A 20,954-nucleotide genomic window follows, 5' to 3' on the forward strand; every position below is an offset into this window, starting at 1 on the left:
CTTTACACAAATATGAAATGACTACTTTATGGAGCCAAGGTTTGGCGTGATATTGTTTTAACACAGATTTCATTTTGTGGGTACCGTAATTACCCTCAGATTTGAGAAACAGGAGTGGCCAAAATTTGCAAACAGCATAAGTGCATAAAGATTGATTCATGAAGATCTGATTCCTTGTCAGCCCCGGCTTGTTCATCATCGATCACCGATTCTAGTGGAAGCCCTGCCGGATATTTCATTAAACGCCATTACACAGAGTTCAGTTCGTTTGTGGATAACCGTTATTGAATTTATTATCGATTAGTTGTTGAACATTTGTAACCGCTGTACATGATTATCGGTAGCTTAAATAGATTAGCCTACGCGGCAACGTATATCCATAAGCGCACCAGCGAGCACAGGAGATTATCGTTAATCAACGTTGCACAGCATACGTATATTTTTCAACTCGCATACGCGACCGAACCTGTCGACGCCTGAAAACAATTGACTTGAAGTTGTGATCGATTCGTGCATCGTATCTCGTAAAGCCTCGTTTCCACTGGCCTAGCTTTTGCCCAATGCAGTGATCGCTTCATTCATCGATTGGACGCTTGAAGCTTTACTTTAAAGGCGACTTTATTTGCTCGAATTTGTTTAACATGAAAATGTTAACCAACATTATCACGAAGATACACAGTGTTCTAGACTTGTTTTTTTTTTATGAAACTGCATTCTTTTCATCAATTGATACATCATCGTATCAGCTGGTGCCGATGATTTGGCCTTGCTTGGCACGATTTCCGTCGATATTTTACCGCACTGTACTCTTTTTTTACAAGGATCGGCTCATTCGGTTCGCAGAGTCGTGCGGCTTAGGCGAAGCGGCAAGGCCAAGCCAGTGGAAATATAAGCCTCAACATCTTGCACCGTTAATCCACTATGTTCTGAGTTACTTAATTTATTCTTCGGGAAATGAAGTACTTATACTCTTTGTATGACTTATGGTACAGGCAGCCCTCTTACAACAGGGCATCCTATAACAGGGTTCACATTCGAAAGGCAGCCGAAAAATTGTCTATCTGCATACCATGAAATCTACAATGACCTTGTAAGAATCAGCAAAACCAACAAAAAACAGAATTACAGATTTTTTAAAGAGGGTAGAAAGTGCAAAAAGTCTAAATAAAGAAGAAGGTTCAGAATGTGAAGGTGATATCGTTCAAGCGAAAAAACGTTCTCGTTTGATTGTACTGAGCAGTGACGAGGAAGAAATTTATTAAATTAAGGTTACATTAAATGAAAATATTTTTTGTTTTTTTTTCGTTTTGTGTTATACATACATTTATTTTTTTAAATAAAAGTTAAGTTGCTTATGTGGAATTAAAAAAGAAATGTTTGTTTTTAATAAGTTTTCGGCACGTAATCCTCATTCTTTTACTGACTCTGGGTCTCATATAACATGGTTTCACACAACCGTGTTATAGGAGGGTTACCTAATTTAACCTGTATTTTATTCGGGAAAATAGCGGATCACGCATTAGTCAAGATTGATCGATGAATACATACATACCTACTGAAGATAAATACCTACGTACAGTCCTTGTTTCTAATAACAGTAGAATGAGAATTCGCGTTTAGTGTGTTAATTAACGATGATCGTTTATAAATTATCATTACTCATGGACTAGAGACTTTGAAGGGTGTCGTTTCCCCCCCTTGAAGGAAATATTTGCTCACTTTCTTTGTTCAGTTTATTTTCAATTCCTTTGGTGGGAGGGTGGGGGGGGATGTGTGTGGAACATATGTGAACATTTTTTGGTATTTTCTCTGTCGTTGTTATCTTTTATACTGTTACTCATACACAAAAAGATCGAACTGAAAGGAACCAATATGAGTAACATTGAAGTGTGTAATCCTACTTCAAACTGTATCAAACCAACATAAATCGGGTTGCGAAGCCACTTTGATTGAATTTACCAGAACCAACGAAGCCAAATTGTAAATATCAAATACGCCTGAACTAATTAAACATGCTTCAAACCAAATCAAACGAACAAATTCCAACCAAACTGACGTTCTTCTAAACGGAAACAATGTTAAATTGTTAACAAAGAAAAAATTTCAAGTCAAATTGGTCTGAATCAATTCAAATCAAATTCATCGATTGAACCAGAACAAGATCTACTAAAACCCGGTTCGAATCAAACCAGACCAGTCAGAACCAAATGGTTCCAAACCGATGCGATTGACATCGAATGAAATTTTTCCCAGAACTGTTCGAACCGACTGAAATCGAACAGAATCGGCCAACAGTTCAAACCGGGATAATTTCAATTAATTCGCGACCAAATTGATCCATTCGATTCAACTTGACCCCAAACTGATTGATCCGAGTAGCTCCCTAGAAACCTAAATCCGAGCGAAATCGAACCGATCCAGTCGGTCTGGTTTAACCGTGTTTTCTGAATCGGTCAGATTAGTCGATCAGTCCGAGTCGGACAGAATCGAACCGATCCGAATCAAGGCGCGGCGAACTTGGACCTATTTTGAGAGATCGGCGATCGGATCAGCCCGATTCGGTAAGGTATTCGACTCGTCATCTCGGATGCGGTTCACGTCTTCCGATTGTTTCAGACGCTCTTCTCGGATATGGTACTTCTGTTGCTATCTCTCCTCTGCAAGTTACGGGCGTGCCTTTGAGTACGAACAGGTGGCTCCCTGTCGCTGCCCACGCGTCTCAGACTGGTATCCCTCTCGGCGCGAACGTTCTTAGGTGTCGACGGACCCCGGACGTTCGTGTAGACCACGTAGACGGCCAGAATGCCAACAACGAACATGGCCACGCCGACGCCACTCACCGTGCCGACCTGAAATTTATCTAACATCAGTCGGTGGATCACTAAGGCTCTACGACATCGTTTCTATAGCAAATCTCCTCATTCATCCATCGAAATTTCAATTCAACATCTAAATCTTAGGACTCAAGATATATCCCTAAGTTTTAAAATTTAAGTCCCAAATTTTAGGGTCTAAGGGCTTCGCATATATTTTAGAACCTCAGCTTCAAATTTTAGATACTACCTCTATCCTATACTTAAGATCCAGATCTTGGGTACTAAGACCTACTCTTATCTAGGAATCTAAGATAGCTTCTTTTGAATTTTTGGTATGATTTTAATGTAGCACCTCGTGTTCATGGCAGAGCGCCATTTCAGTGTTAAATGTTAGATAAGTTCGATAACGATCCAATACCTTGAGTATAATAGAATTTAGTATCATATTTATCCAATTAACCTTACACAGGCACAAAATTCTCAGTCCAATTGATCCATAAATTGTTAGAAGTTAATTGATCATAAATTCAGCAATTTCTGCGTCAAGACAGATAAGCGGTATTAATAGTTTTGTTAATTATCTATGAATTGCAAATTAGGTTTAACTCGCTATGTTAACAGTTAATGTCTAGCTTAAAGTCGACAACTTAATCTCGGGTTCATCGGCGTTCCTCTTCAAACCACGAAGAAAGAAACTATTAAATTCTCCCTAATTGACGCTTACGGTAATTCCTTCCTAATTCGCGCTCAGATTGTACACAAAAATGGACAATTTGGGAAGAGAAGATACGATTATTCGAGCCTTGCAGTTTGTTTTTATAGTTGTTGACGATCGGTAACTATAAAAACGAGCCGCGAGACTTGAATAATCGTATCTTCTCTTCCGAAGTTGTCCATTTTTATTTACAAGCTGTGCGATAATTGGGGAGAATTTACTGTATAAAATCAAGCAGCAAGGTACGAATAATCGTATCTCCTCTTCCCAAATTGTCAATTTTTCTGCACAATCTGAACGTCAATTAGGGAGAATTTACTGTACCACTATAAAATCATTTGCATCAGCTTTTCCTGCAGTAATTTCTCGGCGTTAGAATTACAGTGATTATGAACTGACCATGGTCCACCATTCGGTGTTGTCCATCTCGGACACCAAAACCTGTGCAGCGTCATCGTCATCTTCGTGGATCATCTTGATCTCTTTGGTGGTGGTAGCGCAGCCGGTTCGCGTTCCCTTTTCTTTGGTCATCAGTTTCTTGAAGAGGATTGGCATCACGGTCTCGTTGATATCGTCGTTATCGTCGTTGTCGTTGTCCTTGTCGTCGTCATCGTCGTCTTTAGAGTCGTCGGCGTCGTCTCCCCAATGCAACGATGCCTTGTTCTGGTGCACCACCACCCTGCCGAGTCGCATCAATTGGGTACCCCTCTTCTTGATCGATATGTCCATGCTGTTCGCTGCCGCCCTCGATTCTTTTATGTACTCAGTCAGGACATTAGAAAGGACGTTGTTCCAGTCCACCGGGTTCACCGGGTTCTTGCATTTCTTCTTCTTGCTATCGTTTCATACAAGCTCGGTGAGTTCCTTTTCGGTGCTAATTATTGGCTGCTGTTCGAAAGAACTTGATCACACGAATTGTTATTGCCAATGAAAAATTTGGTCAGCGATTTCTTAAGAAACAGTGAAAAGTAAACGATCTGCGGCTGGTTATAATAATGGTTTCATTCTCATTTAGAATCTTTAAAACTATTTTATGATTTGACGATATTTTCTATAATACTTTCCAACCTAGCTATTAAAAGTCAAGGGACAGGAAAACTGAACTTGTATATTCATCATCTTGAATTATAACAAAACTCTACGGCAGATGTTTTCTGAATTTTTCGAGAATAATAATTCTATTTTAACGAACAATCCTTAATGATTCTTAAACTGGGATTAATCATCACTTAACATGGGGTAATCATCTTCTGCTATTTTGAGTTCTTGATCATAACTACTGATAGCAAATAGATAGGAAGCGTCTTGAATAATAGCGAAGCTTCACAGCGGACGTCATGATTTCAAATAACAGTATTCATCGTAATTACTGATCATTGTAATAACTAACTGAAAATAGGAAACTAGCACGTTCACTAACCCAAATTTAACAAAACACAACAGCAGATGTCTTAGTGACCAATAATAATAATATTGATTAAGAAAACAGAAAAATTGCGTCCACAGTGCGGTGACCACAATAACAAGCAAACATAAACAAGGAAGAATGAATAAATTAAGTAGGCTGCCATCTGGGAAGAACAATTTTCCTATAGATATACAGAGTGTCTCAAAAATGTCTTGTAATCTGGAAATGGAGGGTTCCTGAGATCATTTGAAGCAACTTTCTCCTTAGCGAAAATGAAAACCGCGGCTTCGTTTACGAGTTATCAACGAAAATCGGTGACCAATGAGAGGCGAGCTCAGCTGGCGCGAGCCGGCCGAGCCAACGACCGTGCGAAGCCCAGCTCAGCTGGCTCGAGGCGGCCGAGCCAACGGCGCCAGCGGTCGAGGTGGCCGAGTCAACGAGCGCGCGAAGCCCAGCTCCGCTCATTGGCTCGGCCGTCTCGCGCCAGCAGAGCTCGCTTCTCATTGGTTGGCGTTTTTCATTAATAACTCGTAAATAAAGCAGCGGTTTGCATTTTTGCTAAGGAAAAAGTTACTTCAAGTCCACCATTTCCGAATTGCAAGTCATTTTTAGGACACTCTGTATATGAATATGAAGTGCTGTTTGCCGAAATGAGTAATGCGCAGATAGCAGGAAAAGAAGATCGACCGGGACAGCAAATAGGTTTCGTCATTAACAGCTGTTCAGTCACAACTGAATCGTAATGCATCGTTTATCTGCCGCGATGTCCCGTTTCCTGCAACGTCCGTTTATCCGAGTGAAATATCGATTTGATAAAGCCGACAACCGTGTATCCTTGGTCTTAATCGATACACATGTCACTTTAGCACCTCTATTATTATTACGGAACGCAGAATTCTAACGAGTCAGTAATTCTTTCAGCGACAATTCATGTCGCCTGTTACGCAAACTGTGGATTTCATTAATATTGACTAAACGGTGAGAATTCATGCCACGGTGTTTGCACACTGATCACTCGCGATAATTACTGTACGAATAAAACGATCTGTCTATTCGGCTCGCATACTGATCGTACTATTGCGTGAAATATCCTGATCGCTAACCGACCACACTCCAATAATACGAGCTAATAGTTCGATAATTAAACTGAAATATTCGAAACGAAAGTAAATCGATTAACTAAAACTAATTTCAACTGCGAAAGAGTGGGCCGTATACATGCTTTAGAAAATAAAACTGATCCGATTCTATCTAGAGTAACAAACGATTCAATTAATTAAATATTACAAATATGAACGTGAACACGCTTTAGAAAATAATATAAGATTCATAGATCCCGAAGATTCTTATAGATCTCAAGGATGTAGTTACCATCCGTATGAAACGAAGTTTTCAGGTTAGGTTGAGCAGCAATTTGTACGACACTCAATTAACATGGAGATTTTCTAATAAGCTCGTAACTCCTGTCAATCAGTCTGGACATCATGAGAAAATCCTCGGTTTCATTTCCTTCTTTTCGCTGTCAAGCCGGCTTGTCACTTTCTACGGGAACCGCTGGTTAACGAGTAATCAAATCATCATGCTCACCACAGCGTGTCTAATGCTTTTGTGTAGACCTTTACCGCGTCCTCGAGCCATCTGGCTTCCCTCAGTTCCTCGGCATCGTACTTTCCAGTGTCCTTGCTGGGCCACCACTTTGATTTCACGACTCTCGCCTCCAGTCCCGCGAATTCGTTTCTGAAACGAGCGAAAAGATCGTACGCGTACTATACATATGTATATGGTAATCGTGAAAAAAATAGCGCTGTCGAGCCTCATTTTTTTAAATCCGATGTTAATCCTGTGGGGATTTATTGGGACGGAACAAATGTAATACGTGTTTTCTGATAAATAATGCAGAATTTTAATAAGGCGAGATCATATCTGCGAGTGTTTACGTTGGAGATCTACGATGTGCGAGTGCGAGCGCGCGGAGCGTTTGTTTTGATTTCTTTCGAGCCCCTTCGGCAGTGCCGCGGTCGAACGGTCGAGGAGACTGTGACGCAGTTGATTTTGTAACCGTTAGGCGCGCTTCAATTTCGTGCATTTCGTGCGAACCGCGGGGCAAAGTACATTTTCGCGTCGCCTCGCGCCAGCCGAGCTTGCCTCTCACTGGTCACTGTTTTTCATTAATAACTCGTAAACGAAGCCGCGAATTGTATTTTCGCTAAGGAAAAAGTTACATCAAATGATCCCAGGAACTTCTCATTTTCAGTTTGCGAGACATTTTTGGGACGCTTTGTATATAATATTACTTATTAAATAAGAATAAATGTGTTATTGTTACTTTTATAAACTGATATAGAGACATAATTAGACTGGAATAGAAATGTTTTATCTTGACAGTGACAGAATTAACAGCAGTCATGTTAAAATTCTATTAACGAAGAATTAAACTTTGGTCTTATATAATATATAATTATATATATTATAAGACCATATATATATAATATATAATATATAATTATATATAATTATAATATAAAATAACTTCAGGAATCACTCCTTTCCGAGTGTTAACATAATTATGGGACACGCTGTATTATATCACTATTGCATCGTATACGCGAACGCATTGTGCTGTAGTTGTTCATTTTGAATAAACGTTATTCATTATAAGGATTAAATTGTTAAAAATAAAATAAACAGTTTATAACATAGTTTCGAGGAATTCTGAGAACTTTTAATGTTTGTAACGCGTGTGAAAATGAGAGGTTGCATAAAAGTAGTTTGCAAAGAGCATGAGCACATTTTCCATTAGACTCTTCTCATTATTTTAAAAGTTATAGGGGTTGCAACCCCTTGACATAATCTGTACAATTTGAAACCTTGAATTCGTTGAATAGGTAATTTCGAACAATGCTCAGAATATGCTCTTTCGAATATGCGAGTTGAGAATAATCTGCGTCTAGAGTGAGAGATCTATGTATAGATAGAATTTCAATCTGTTTATCTTTTGGAGAAGAATGAAAACATTTCTCAAAAATTTCTCGGTTCGTTGTGTATTTAAGAAGATTAAAGTTGAACGGGCACGCATGAGCAAGAAAATTTTCTATAATATAGAGGAATACTTCTATAATAATATAATAGTAATAACAATATAATAATATAGAGGAATATTTCTATAATATAGAGGAATTTCTCAAGACATGTTTTATCATTTTCGAGGAAAGTTAGGCTGAAGTTAAACAAACGCATAATTCAAGAATTCAATGAATTTGGGTCAGTAAACCTTAATTTACATTCACTAAATGACTGTTTCGTGTTGAAAGTTTTCTTTTCTATCTTTACGATTTTTTTTAGTCAAATAAAGTCTCTAGATTGTGCCTAAAATATTTATATCTTTATTTTTTTCCATCAAGCGAAGCACTGTGGCGTCGGCGTAACGGCTATGTATTTATAATACTTATGTACCAATGAACTCGGCAAACGCGTGCACCGTTTCCCTGCATAACGATTGATATTTCTATTGAACGTGTTTCATGAATAATAATGTCACTGTTTAATGACTGGTTTGAATTAAAACGTGTCGATCGGACGTACCTCCAGTCGCACAATTCTACATTCCCGTTCACAAACGACAGTATGCAAGTTTTCAGTGTAACAGAAATGATGAAAATGAACGTTGAAAATCGAGGAAAAAATTCTAGCAACCACGTCGAGAGTATTGATCAATAAATCATTTCTAGAAAGTTGTTTAAAATCGTCAATTCTGATCCTCCAATGTTAACTATTAAATATATCATAAATATCTCCTAAAATTTTGAATGGCCATAACAGTGCCGCCGCATTAGTTCTTCAGAATTACAGCTAATTTACCGAATTCTGAGTTGAAATGAAAGCACTGTCAGCTGTAATAACGAGCGATGAAAACTGCACAATCATGTAGCACGGTCGGTCGTTGTCCCGTGACTATACAATAAATTCTCTCTAATTTTCTCTCAGCTTGTAAACAGAAATGGATTGTTGAATTTCAACAAATAGCTTGAATACAAAAATCAATCTAGCAAATAAATTTTTATTTATCACCGGATATGATTTAACGGCGAAGGCACGTGATAATGTATTTTGTCTTTTTGTTATTGAATCGCAAACATTTCATAAACAGAGTACATATTTTATACCTTCTTTAATTAAATAAAGGTTCTAATTGAAAAGTTCAAATAGTGAAAAGTATTAACACGCTCAGTGCCGACGATCAACCACTAAAAAAAAATTCCCACAAAGTCAGAGCAATTTAATTAATTAAACCGAAACTAGAAAGTTGAAATTTATCATGGTCGATGATATTAGAGCTCTTGCGCATCCGAAACATCAGTTTGTTCAAATATATTGTAATGAAAATGTATTTTTAATATTAGTCAAAAATTAGTGTCACCCATATGTGACCAACGCGGCGCTCAACGTGCTAAAGTTATTCCCATAACTAAATATAGACAATAATAAATAATATAGGCAATAACAAGTCCATAATAAATATGGACAATCGTTGTTGACAATCGGCGATTATAAAAATGAGCGGCGAGGCTCGACTAATCGTATCTCCTCTTTCCAAATTGTCCATTTTCGTTTACAAGCCGAGGGACAATTGGAGAGAATTTGCTATACCCGATATCTATCGACTCTTATTCGTCAAAATCACTATCCTAATGGACTCCAAGGTGGCAAATGGCAGTATTAGTACGTTCATGGGCAACTAAAATACTGCAAAGTCGTTGGATCGTGTGTTAATACTGGTAGTTATCGTTGCATAGTATTTAGGATGATTATAGCGTGTCGCTAGCATCATTATCGGACACACACACACACACACATAAAATATGTATTCACGAATACGTGAAACTGATTGGAACGCTTATCAATGTTGACAACGATATTTGTAAACGTAATAAACGTAACTGAAAAGTGTTACATAGTCGACATTCAAGTCAACAGTACCTGAACGTGTGCGTACTAGTATAGTCGCGGTTGGCCTAACCCTGGATCATGGTTTCGAATCCTAATTCGATCGTAAATCAGTTAAAGTGCATTGCCCTGACTACCGCACCGTAATTACTTTAGGGCCCGGCCAATTTCACAACCACAAGATACCGGACACAATATTTCGACGTCGTAAAATCGCCAAGGCCATAAAGTAATCATGTTGCGGTTTGCGGGGCATTGACATTCATTTACGACCGGATTAGGGCTCGCAATCAAGGATTAAGGATCGTTCATAAAATCTCTCTGGCGCGCTGCGATTCGTTCACATTTTGCGATAGCCTTTTTTTCGAATGTAAGATTTCTGCGCGAACGCATCGGCCTTGAAATTTGGTAAGAATTATTTTAGTCGTCTCTTTGCGAGACCAAATTGTGTACTTGTCTTTGTTGCAAAATCGTGTATTTCACACAAGATTGTTGAAATCGATTTTCGGCTAATTTTTCAGGCCCAAATCTGTATTTCTAATTTATTTAAAGTAATTCTACGTAATCCGCGCTCAGATTGCTAGCAAAAATGGACAATTTGGGAAGAGGAGATACGATCATTCGAGCCTGCGTCTCGTTTTTATAGTTGCTGACATAGTCTCTAGTGATTTTACGTGCAGCACCTGCCCAAAGGCTTATCCACACGGCCCCCATGGGCGCGGAATTGAGATACGTTCAATAAGCGCGCTCCCGCATGCCAAGCCATGCAGGAGCTACCAGTTACTACGAGGACGCGGACTCTCGTCAGCAGACAACTAGTGGTGCCGAGCCCTTTCTATGCTCTACCGGCTCAGCAGGTCGGTTCCCGAGCTGAATACCGCAGCTCACCCGTCGAGGCCCCCAACAACTTAAGGGTGGGACAGAACGAGGAAGGAGGGATGGGGTAAGGAGAGGAAGGGAAGGAGCCTCTGGCCAACTTTAGCCATTTACCACTGCCCCCTCGATGGACCTACCCACTGCCGGCCCGAGGTATCCCGGGCCAGATGGCCGGGACCTCGTGGGCACGCCGACACCCGAGGTACCAGTATTTAGAAGGCCGACTGGTAGGACCCGTCGTAGCTACGCTACTACCATGTTCGGAGACACCGCATCTCCAGCACTGGTCGGCTAGCGCTTCGGGATCGTGTAGTCGCTACTCTATATAGTTGCTGACATTAAGTCTTGAGTGATTTAACGTGCGGCACCTGCCCAAAGGCTTATCCACACGGCCCCCATGGGCGCGGAATTGAGATACGCTCAATAAGCGCGCTCCCGCATGCCAAGCCATGCAGGAGCTACCAGTTACTACGAGGACGCGGACTCTCGTCAGCAGACAACTGGTGGTGCCGAGCCCTTTCTATGCTCTACCGGCTCAGCAGGTCGGTTCCCGAGCTGAATACCGCAGCTCACCCGTCGAGGCCCCCAACAACTTAAGGGTGGGACAGAACGAGGAAGGAGGGATGGGGTAAGGAGAGGAAGGGAAGGAGCCTATATAGTTGCTGACAATCGGTAACTAGAAAAACGAGCCGGAAGTCTCGAATAATATAAATTATATATTAAAATCGTAACACGATTACTTTTTGGTCCGGCCGATTTTACGGTCTCCAGATATCAACGACCGCGACAACGAGTACGAACAAGTAGGCGTCCACAGACATTGGTGAACGATACACCGTTGATCCAAATGCATAATATCTTCGTTGCATATCAACAGAGCGTATGGCAGGCACGGTTCTCACTCAGTTTTCTCGAACTAACTTACTAGTTCGTTATTTTTGCCAGACCGCATTTCAACCGACAACCGTGGGCAATAGTTGTTACGTGCTATGGACATAATCGACATAATTAATGCGTGCGTAATGAATTCAGTTAACGATGGTAGACTCCGTAGAATGTAAAACAAATGGCATTAATATTCAGTAATTATTGTACTGGCCGCTTCAAAATTACGGATCGACAAGCTCTCTTTATATGAATTCTTATGTTTTTTTTTTTTTTTTTTAAAGACGACTTCGTTAAGTTTTGTGTGCCGAGTATTTTCGAAACAATTTTCAGTGAAATTCACAATGGAGTGCGCGTTATTTGAAAGAATGATGTACGTGGTATTAGATGAAAATAAAATATCAACATATCAGATCGCATTTTGAAACAAGACCGAGTACATCGTACAACCAATAAAACAGAGAACATTACAGCAGAATTCATATGCATATCATTTTCCAGGAAACTGGTGCTCGGAGTAGATCAATGCTCTAGTTTTATGTATTGCGTGGTGACGGCAATGGGAAAATTCATTTACGCTTTTCGAAAACTTTTATTCTGTTTTCTAGCGCGAGGTCGGTGCATTGGCATCTACTGTTATCTACTGCATTTATGGCAGAAAATTGTTGCAATCCTGTGCACGATCGTTCACCGAGTTTCAATTTCAATTTCTTAAGCGGCAGCCGTAAGAATGATTCAACGACAGGATAACGACACTGTTTACAAAGTAGGGAAAAAGTTGGCATAACGGCGCACAGCTTGTTTGACCCGTGAACGCACGATTTTCTTTAAACTATTGAAAAATTTATAATTTGAGAGCCAAGGAGCAATAGAAAAATCATCTGAAAAATCTATCTTAGTTATCTTGTTCCAGGGGTTGTTGCCAGATTAAATTGTGGAACACTCTAAAATTCGATCGTTATCTTTGTGCACCGACTTTATTATCGATTCCACTAGAATGTTGCAAATATTGTGGGGCCTGTGGAGCCTTTCTCTGCCGATATCCTTTTTAAAAGGTGCGCAAAGATTGGACCATTTTCTGACGTTACGCTCTCATTAATTCAGAGCGAAGGACGAAAGCATCGTAATAAAAATACAATCACTCGTGCGGTTTTTGTTCGCAACGATTAGTCAGACGGTTTTTCCCCGTATTTATTCGCTGTTTTATAGCCTGGATTCATAAAAATGAGCGACATTACTCCGAACACAGATATTCCGGATACAATCATCGAAGTGAACGTTCTTAACGTATTCCAATAAATCTTTTTTGCAATTGTACTTTTCTAAACTTCAACCGAAATGCGAAGCATCAAAAAGACGCTTTCATGCAAAATATTTAAAACAACGCTGTCTTCACGGTCGAAGATATTCGACAGAAATTTGAACGAAAAGTGTTGCAAAAATCGAAGCGAACGTCTTTTGAAATGAACAATCGCGATCGCGCAAATAAGAGCGACGTGCAAATATTCAGAAAGAGACTTGAAACAATCGGAAATAAACAGCATCAAATTAAACGCTTCGGTCCCGCACGGTATGTTCCGGTCTGTACAAAGAACTGGGTTTTTTCGATTCGTGGAAATCGATCGGGAGCAGCCTTGATCGCGATCTATAATCAGGCTAGAAGAAGCCGGCGCGGCGCGATGGTTATCGCAACTCTGTTACAAATTGTTGCGTCTATATTGCACGGTTTCGATTCCCATGCAATTAATCGGAACTCGCTCCGGGGGAACAGGAAGTCGGTGTATGAGTCATTGTTCTGTTTAACGTATCGTTCGTCGATCATGTGTTTTTGTTTTTGTTATTCCCTGGCGCGTCGATATAACAAGGCATTTTCTCGATTATTCCGTGGAAACTCCGCGACTGTTACGTGTCGAGATTTATGGACGCAATTATTTATAAATAGTATACCGACACGATGTCCCGACGCAACGCTGCCGAGCATGCTGTATTTCTGTTTTGCATGCGCGGTGAGTCACGCGTTAATTGATCAGGCATCGTCCATTGTTGCGGCGTGGTCCGCCGCGTTAACGGTTAATTGTTACGTAACGATCGATCCGTCGACGGAGATGACTTGAACGCGGCTACCGATCGCATAACGAGCCAGAGATCGAACGATAAAATCGACCGAATCAATTTGATCAGTAATCGACGTCTGCCGACATGTGCAGTCTGTCTGTCTATAGGGAAATTCATGCGCTATGGTCGCCGGTCTTTGTCAATTTATCTGACAGCATACCGATACGCAAGCATTATGAATTATCGACCGTTAAGTATGTTGTTAACGTACAAGTGATTTGTGGAAATGCATCGATAGAGATACACACTGATACTTAGACGAGATACGACTGTATCTCTCGTATCTTGCAATTAATGCAGATCAAAATTTTGTAGTCTAATAATAAATATTGTATAATAATTCTGTGAAAACTGATGATTTTAGAATATACAGTGGCCGACAAAAGTGTCCGTACACTTTTTAAAACGCAATAACTATTTTAAAACTGAACCAAATGACCAAGTGATGAAATTTTTAGATAATAGACTAGTCTATTAGACGATGGCTGAAAAGCTTTTTTCTAATTTTGCTGTTAATTGTTGTGAAAAGAAGCAATTAAAAAACTCTCGTTTTAACTTTTTTTATTTGAGCTTATAACGAAAATTTAAAAAATGCCTTTTGTAGATCACGGTAACTATTACATGCTGAAAATTTGATCGAAATCGGTTAAACTGCGATTTTTGCGATCTCTAATTTGTTGTAACTCATAACAACGTGAACCGATTTAACTTTTAAATTTTTGTTATCGTCTCGAATAAAAAAATTAAAAAACGAGGGTAGTAGCGAAATTAAAGAAAAAAAACATTTCAGTCATCGTCTAGTAGACTCTAGTCCTTTTATCGTCTAAAAAAAATTCAAGTCATTCAGTTCAGTTTTGAAACAGTTATTGCGTTTTAGAAGGTGTACGAACACTTCGGCCACACTGTGTGGACAGTATTCAGGCATACATAGAGACAGATCGAGAGAATTTGAGAATCGCTTAAAATGATCATGCACAATGATAATGAACAAATTTCATGAATAAAGTATTAGCAAAAATACATCGCATTTTTTATTTTTAATTGTGTAACGAGGAGGATGTAAATAAGGGCACAAAGAAATGATAAACAATCGAAGCGACGCCAAATTTATAGAGAAGCTGGTATTACACGACGAATAAAGAGTTAATTAATCAAATTAGTGCCACCAGTGTCGAGACTAGCGTATTTAAACTCGACCCTCGCGGTTTCAGCGGCGATAGTTCATCCTCCCGATGTTGCCTATCGATCCCGTAAATTCCCCCGTCCAAACCGTAATCGGGATCGTAATTGACTTATCGCGGGGATGAGGGAGGACGGTTCGAACGCCTCCGGGGGATTATTTGACGAGAAGAAAATAGGAAATCCGGGATTGACGAAACGATGAAGCGTCGGGTTATTCGAGCAATCGACAAGTCGGCTTAAACTGAACGACGAAGGTTCGGATGAAATGTCGGGCGTCGCGACGCCGATCGAGAAAAGGAGGGAACGCCGATTTTACTGTGATGGAGGCCTTACCTGCTCGCCATTGTCCGTGAAATGTGCGTTCGCGAACGAACTGAACATTCATCTTAACCCTTTCCGTACTGACTAAAATGAATATGTATAGTGGAAGAAATTCTACTTTCTCGTATTATTTTGATCATTTTATGTTATACTCGTGTTATACGAATGCCATTCAGATTATATTGACTATACTTACGTTATGTTCGTACGTGCCACGTATGAACTACAGTAAATTCTCTCTAATTTTCCTTCAGCTTGTGAACAAAAATGGAGAATTTGGGAAGAGAAGACACGATTATTCGCGCCTCGCGGATCATTTTTATAGTTGCCGATTGTCGAGAATTATAAAAACGAGGTACAAAGCTCGAATAATCGTATCTCCTCTTGCCAAATTCTCCATTTTTGTGTACAAGTTGAAGGAAAATTTGGGAGAAATTACTGTAATCTGTAAAAGATGAGCTAATAATAATAAATATTAGAATAAATACTAGAATAATAGTGTTCTCCTGACTTATGATTTTTAATCACTTATAGATTGCGTAGATATCTGGACGGAAAAATCTTTTAGCCATTGGGAAGTGACGTCGATTTGTAAGAATTTATGTAATGATACGGAGCGTATAACATTGAAGATGTTACCTGGCGTCTTCGACAAGAACGATTGTGTTCGATGTGTCCACACGGTTCAGATGATCGTCCAGGTTTCCCTCGCTAAGCACGAGAACTGTCGCGTTCGCGGTTTTACTGAAGAATCCGTCTTCTGGTTTGCCGATGTGCATAATGCGCGATGTTAAATCTGAAATCAAAATCGGGCGATTAATTGGACATCCAAATTCTGCTTCTTGTCGAACTTCGTCCAATTATTGCATCAATTCAATTCGCAATAATTATTATTATTAATTCGCAATATGTTTCACGAAGTAACGTATACTCTAAAAATTAATTTTGGTCTTAAAGATCAGGAATTACTAGAATCTACGGAAACTGAAATTGGGTAAAATTTAATTGAAAGATTCATTGACGAATTGTTTCAAAAAATTAAAAATAGAAACGTTAAACAAATTCTACGATTCATTGAAGATTATTTATACGCGAAAAGTTTATGTTAGCAGAACGTTAATATCGATTTTCCAAGGCAGAAATTCCTGATGATAATTTCTCGAGCATTTAAAAAATGAAGGAAGGTTTCAGACAAGATCTTTATATAATACAGTTACTCGTAAAATTGAGCGTACACCTATTAAAACGCAATAACTTTTTCAATTCTGGACCAAGCCTTAGCCTTTCTTTTAATTTTAAAGCCTATGCCTTTCTTTTAATTTTGCTATCACTTGAGATAACAAAAAAAAAGATAAAAATCTCTCGTATTTTAACTGTTTTATCCGAGCCTATAATACAAAAATTTTAAAAATGCCTTTCGTAGATCTCGCTAACTTATAATATATGCGTGCTGAAAATTTGATGCGTTTTAAAATGCGTACGCTCGATTTTCTGAGTATAACTGTGCATATATAAAGCTGGTGATTAATTTCTTTACGAATATAGTTCGAGGGAAGCGTGAGAAAGCGCTGAAATTTTGTTCGTCATCGTGACGACGACGCCATTAATTATCGCGCGATTACGGAGACAGGGAAGTACCGTCATCGTCGCCGTCGTGGACCAAAACACAGAGACCCTTCTCAATGGCTGACATTGTCAACTTTTTGGCGATGTTTTGCGAGTCGTCCTCGCTGTCTTCGTCAGTGTTCACCACCAGAGAGAACGACTTCCACTTGAGCGACTCCGCGACCTTCAGTGCTCCCTGGAACAGAAAATCCGGACGTGCCAGCGCAGCTAATTCCGAACGAGCCTCGCAAATGCTAAGGATGATCAGATAAAAAGGATTCATGCAGGCAGCAGAAGATCTGTAATTAATGGCGTGCCATCGGCGACGGCCAGAATTTGAGGATGTTCGAACGTTAACGACAGAATATTAACGATACTCCTATCAGCGTAATTTAAGGAAGACAAAATCTGTTGATCATAAGCGAGCCATTAGGGAAATATAGAATTTCATAATTTAAAGCATGCCGAACGTTCACAGCAGAACGTTAACGATAGGTCTTGCGAATCGATTCGTACAAGATAAAAAGGATTTGCGATTAGACTACGAAGTAAAAATCGTTCGCATAAATTATAAGATGCAGAAGACGCGGACTTCGATATCGATATTTTTCAATTCATCGAATCTTATCGATGTTTTGAGTTTTATCCAGTCGTTTTCGTTATAAATGCTTAAAAATCCGCAATCCGTTAAGAATGATGCCATCGATGACTCAAAGAATGTTTAATAGAACAGGAGTTCTCGCGAATCGATTTCAATTAAATTCCGAATCAAAATCTCTTCCATCATTCATTGTTTTTGTAATAATGCCGACGATTACATGTTTCTGTTTCTAATGATCCTACACAAGCTACAAGAACGTATGAAATCTGCAGTTAGAAACTTCTTTTGTAGAACAGAAGTCGCATTGTCGAGTAATTGTTCTGCGATTCTACTGTGCTTTTTGCTACATTTTTTCGGTAATTACCTGAATAATATAAGTATCGGATTCCTTGGCGAGGTGATGAAGGTATGGAGAATTCGATCGCCGCCTGACGATATGTGGCACTTTCAACACCGAAGTTATCTTATGCACGGCTTCCGCATTCGTCATAGTGTCTGGCCCAATAATTCCTGCAGAACGAAGTCACCTCAATACTGGGTGAAACGAAATCTGACTCCAATTATTTCATCCAAAGACGGTCGGAACAAACCAGAAATTAAGGAACACAGTTCGTCGAACGAGATGCTATTAACACTTTAATTACCGAAAACCTATCAACGAAGCTTGATATTTTTCTTTTCATCGAGGCTTAAAGGCAACTAACGTTCATACCGGGTGACCCAAAGTTATGGTGTTTCCAGGAAATGAGAGGTTCCTGAGATCATTTGAAGTAACTTTTTCTTTAACGAGAATGCGATCCACGGCTTCGTTTAGGAGTTACTAACGAAAAACAGTGACCAATGAGAGATGAGCTCGGCTGCCGCAATGCGGCCAGAACAGATGGAATCCAGTTCCGTTCATTGGCTCAGCCGACTCACGCCAGCTGATCTCGCCTCTCATTGGTCACTGTTTTCCGCTAATAACTCGTAAACGAAGCCGCGGATTGCATTTTCGCTAAGGAAAAAATTACTTCGTACGATCTCACAGGAACCCCTCATTTTCCGGAAGTATCATAATTTTGGGACGCCCTCTATATTGTTTTGTTTCAATGGAAAAATTAGATTTACTCAAACTACGTACGATTTCTGTAATTATATATGCTGAAATGAAGGGATTTGTAAATTATATTATAAAAATATTTCTATGATTTCAACTACTGTAAAAAAGAAAACAGATACAAGTCATTTTGACCTGACCAATCGATCTAGTGTTTAATAATAATTTCAGGTTGTAATATTACATTCATTCAAGTACTTTGTTCGGTCGTGGATAAATCTGTCGTCGCTTTTAGACGATCTTGAAGAAAATATCTATCCAAAAGTGCCGGTAGATAAAGTGTTATAATAAGTTTGACTTCATTTATATTTATATAGAGGATCCGTAGAAGCTAATCACCTAAATAATAAGGAGCCTGCAAGCAGTTGGTGTCCGCCCCAACGAGAGCTTTCATCCCCGCTTTCAAAGCGCCTGCAATGCTGCCGCACGTATCCAGGACGTTCAGTTCTTCAACAAGGTAGAAAGAATATTCATAATGAATCCTCAGTCGGCACGAAAAACTCTCATGATCTTCAAGCTAGACAGCGGACTATTGTGCAGAATGAAATTAGCATGCATAAATTGTAACAAATAAATAAAAATTGAACATCGCGAAATAATATTTTGACTGATTTACGTTTCTCGTACCCAACATTGTTATGAATGCGTAAGGCACGCTGGACTTCTAGCCCACCACTATTTGACATAGAATAAAAATAAGTTGTTGTCAAAACACTCTATAAATAAATAAGTAAACAAGTAAATTGTCAAAATTCTTTTAATTTGCGGAAGAGTACCACCGTGCAGACTGGTAGACATTCATTTCCTAAAAGTAACTTTTAAAAATACAGTGTGTTCTTTCAAGCCTTCCTAAATAACCTTCGCGGGTGGAAATTCTCTACTTCAATTGCGATTAACGCTAGAAGTACAGTAAATTCTCCCTAATTTTCCTTCAGCCTGTAAGCAAAAATGGGCAACTTGGGAAGAGGAGATGCGATTATTCGAGCTTTGTACCTCGTTTTTATAATTCTCGACAATCGGCAACTATAAAAATGAGCCGCGAGGCTCGAATAATCGTATCTCCTCCTTCCAAATTCTCCATTTTTGTTTACAAAACCCGAAGGAAAATTCGAGAGAATTTACTGTATCGAGCCTTAAACACGACTAATATATATTGTCTTATAACAATAAAAAGATCAGATCTATTTCAACTTCACGCGATTTCTATTATAATACAATTTTGAATATGGAAGTTTGACTGAAAGAAAGTTCTCGTGTCAACCAGATTAACTAGATGAACCAGATTAAACTATAAATTCGTTCGCTCAACGAAAACTGGTACCGTCTAATATTTCTGCCATCTTGTATTCTCGAGAACTGCAAAACCGCGTAAAACCTGCATCAGTCTTCCAACCGACAGCCTTCGCGCACAAATCCGTTCGCCAATCGACTCCCGAGCAATCGATAGTTCCAAAGAACAAGCAAACAATCGGGATCCGTGGAAGGCAAGAAACACAGAGCAGCTAATATACAGCGAGCACGGTGGCACCGTTTCCCCTTGGCATCGATTTCTTCCGCGGCCCGTTCTTTTTTTTTCCTGGCGCGGTGGTTAAAGCGGAAACGAGACCCGAGAGCAATTGATAAAGTCCTGTTACCGATATCGTATCCGGCAGACTTGTTGTTGTGAGCCTCGGCGAGGAATTTCGCGGCTTCGTAAAGCAGGACGCCTCTGGGCGACAGCTTCCTGCAGGAGGGATCGTCGTGGACGCTGGTCAGGAACGAGATCTCAGCACGAGTTCCGCATTCCGTGCGTCCCCCGCAGGTACACGCGCAGATCATACCGATCGTCACCAGCAAGACTTTACTAAGGGCCATCGTGCTACCAATTTCCTGTCGATTCCACCGATCCACGCAGCTTTACTCTCGAACTTCCCTTCGCACTCGTTCCTTTGCTTCGCGTTAATATTCTGATAATTTCAGGTCTCCGCTAACCAGTTAGGAGCAGTTAGTGTCGCAACGTCCTTGTCGCCAGAGACAAGAACGCTAATGACCGTCGAGCGTTCTCGAGCGTCTGCAACGGTATTCTCTCTCTTGTGAACTTGTCTTCTTCTTCTTTCTTCTTCTACTTATTTTGTTTTCCGTTTGCTTTTATCTAATGTTCACTGAACTTTCACTGTTGTTTCTAAGGGACTCCGTAGAGCGTGGGGTGGGCGCGAGCACGAAGAGCCCTGTTAAACGTCGTGCTGTCACATGGGGCAGCAGACCGCAATGCGATTCTCGGGGTGACACGCGAGGGGAGCCGAGCTGGTCTCTTCTTCAGAGCTTCTCTGCGAACACTGCGGACCTTGGTATTGAAAACCGGAAGCTTTATAAGGAAGCCAATGCGACATGTATTATGCGAATTTCTACGG

The 20,954-nt window shown here is 39.9% G+C and overlaps 1 protein-coding gene across 1 annotated transcript; it reads right to left on the minus strand.

The window, feature by feature from the left end:
- Window positions 1-263: 263 nt before the first annotated feature.
- LOC117222288 (uncharacterized) lies at window positions 264-20,880 on the minus strand. Its single transcript, XM_033473925.2, has 8 exons — window positions 20,199-20,880; window positions 18,904-19,011; window positions 17,833-17,978; window positions 16,901-17,063; window positions 15,902-16,058; window positions 6,527-6,676; window positions 3,931-4,366; window positions 264-2,849 (listed from the first exon to the last, which is right to left on the minus strand). Exons 1-8 carry the CDS (start codon window positions 20,416-20,418, stop codon window positions 2,613-2,615), a joined length of 1,617 nt encoding a protein of 538 aa, XP_033329816.2. The 5' UTR covers window positions 20,419-20,880; the 3' UTR covers window positions 264-2,612.
- Window positions 20,881-20,954: the final 74 nt, after the last annotated feature.

The sequence above is a fragment of the Megalopta genalis genome, chromosome 1 (assembly GCF_051020955.1).
Source record: "Megalopta genalis isolate 19385.01 chromosome 1, iyMegGena1_principal, whole genome shotgun sequence".
In the NCBI taxonomy this organism is placed as follows: domain Eukaryota; kingdom Metazoa; phylum Arthropoda; class Insecta; order Hymenoptera; family Halictidae; genus Megalopta; species Megalopta genalis.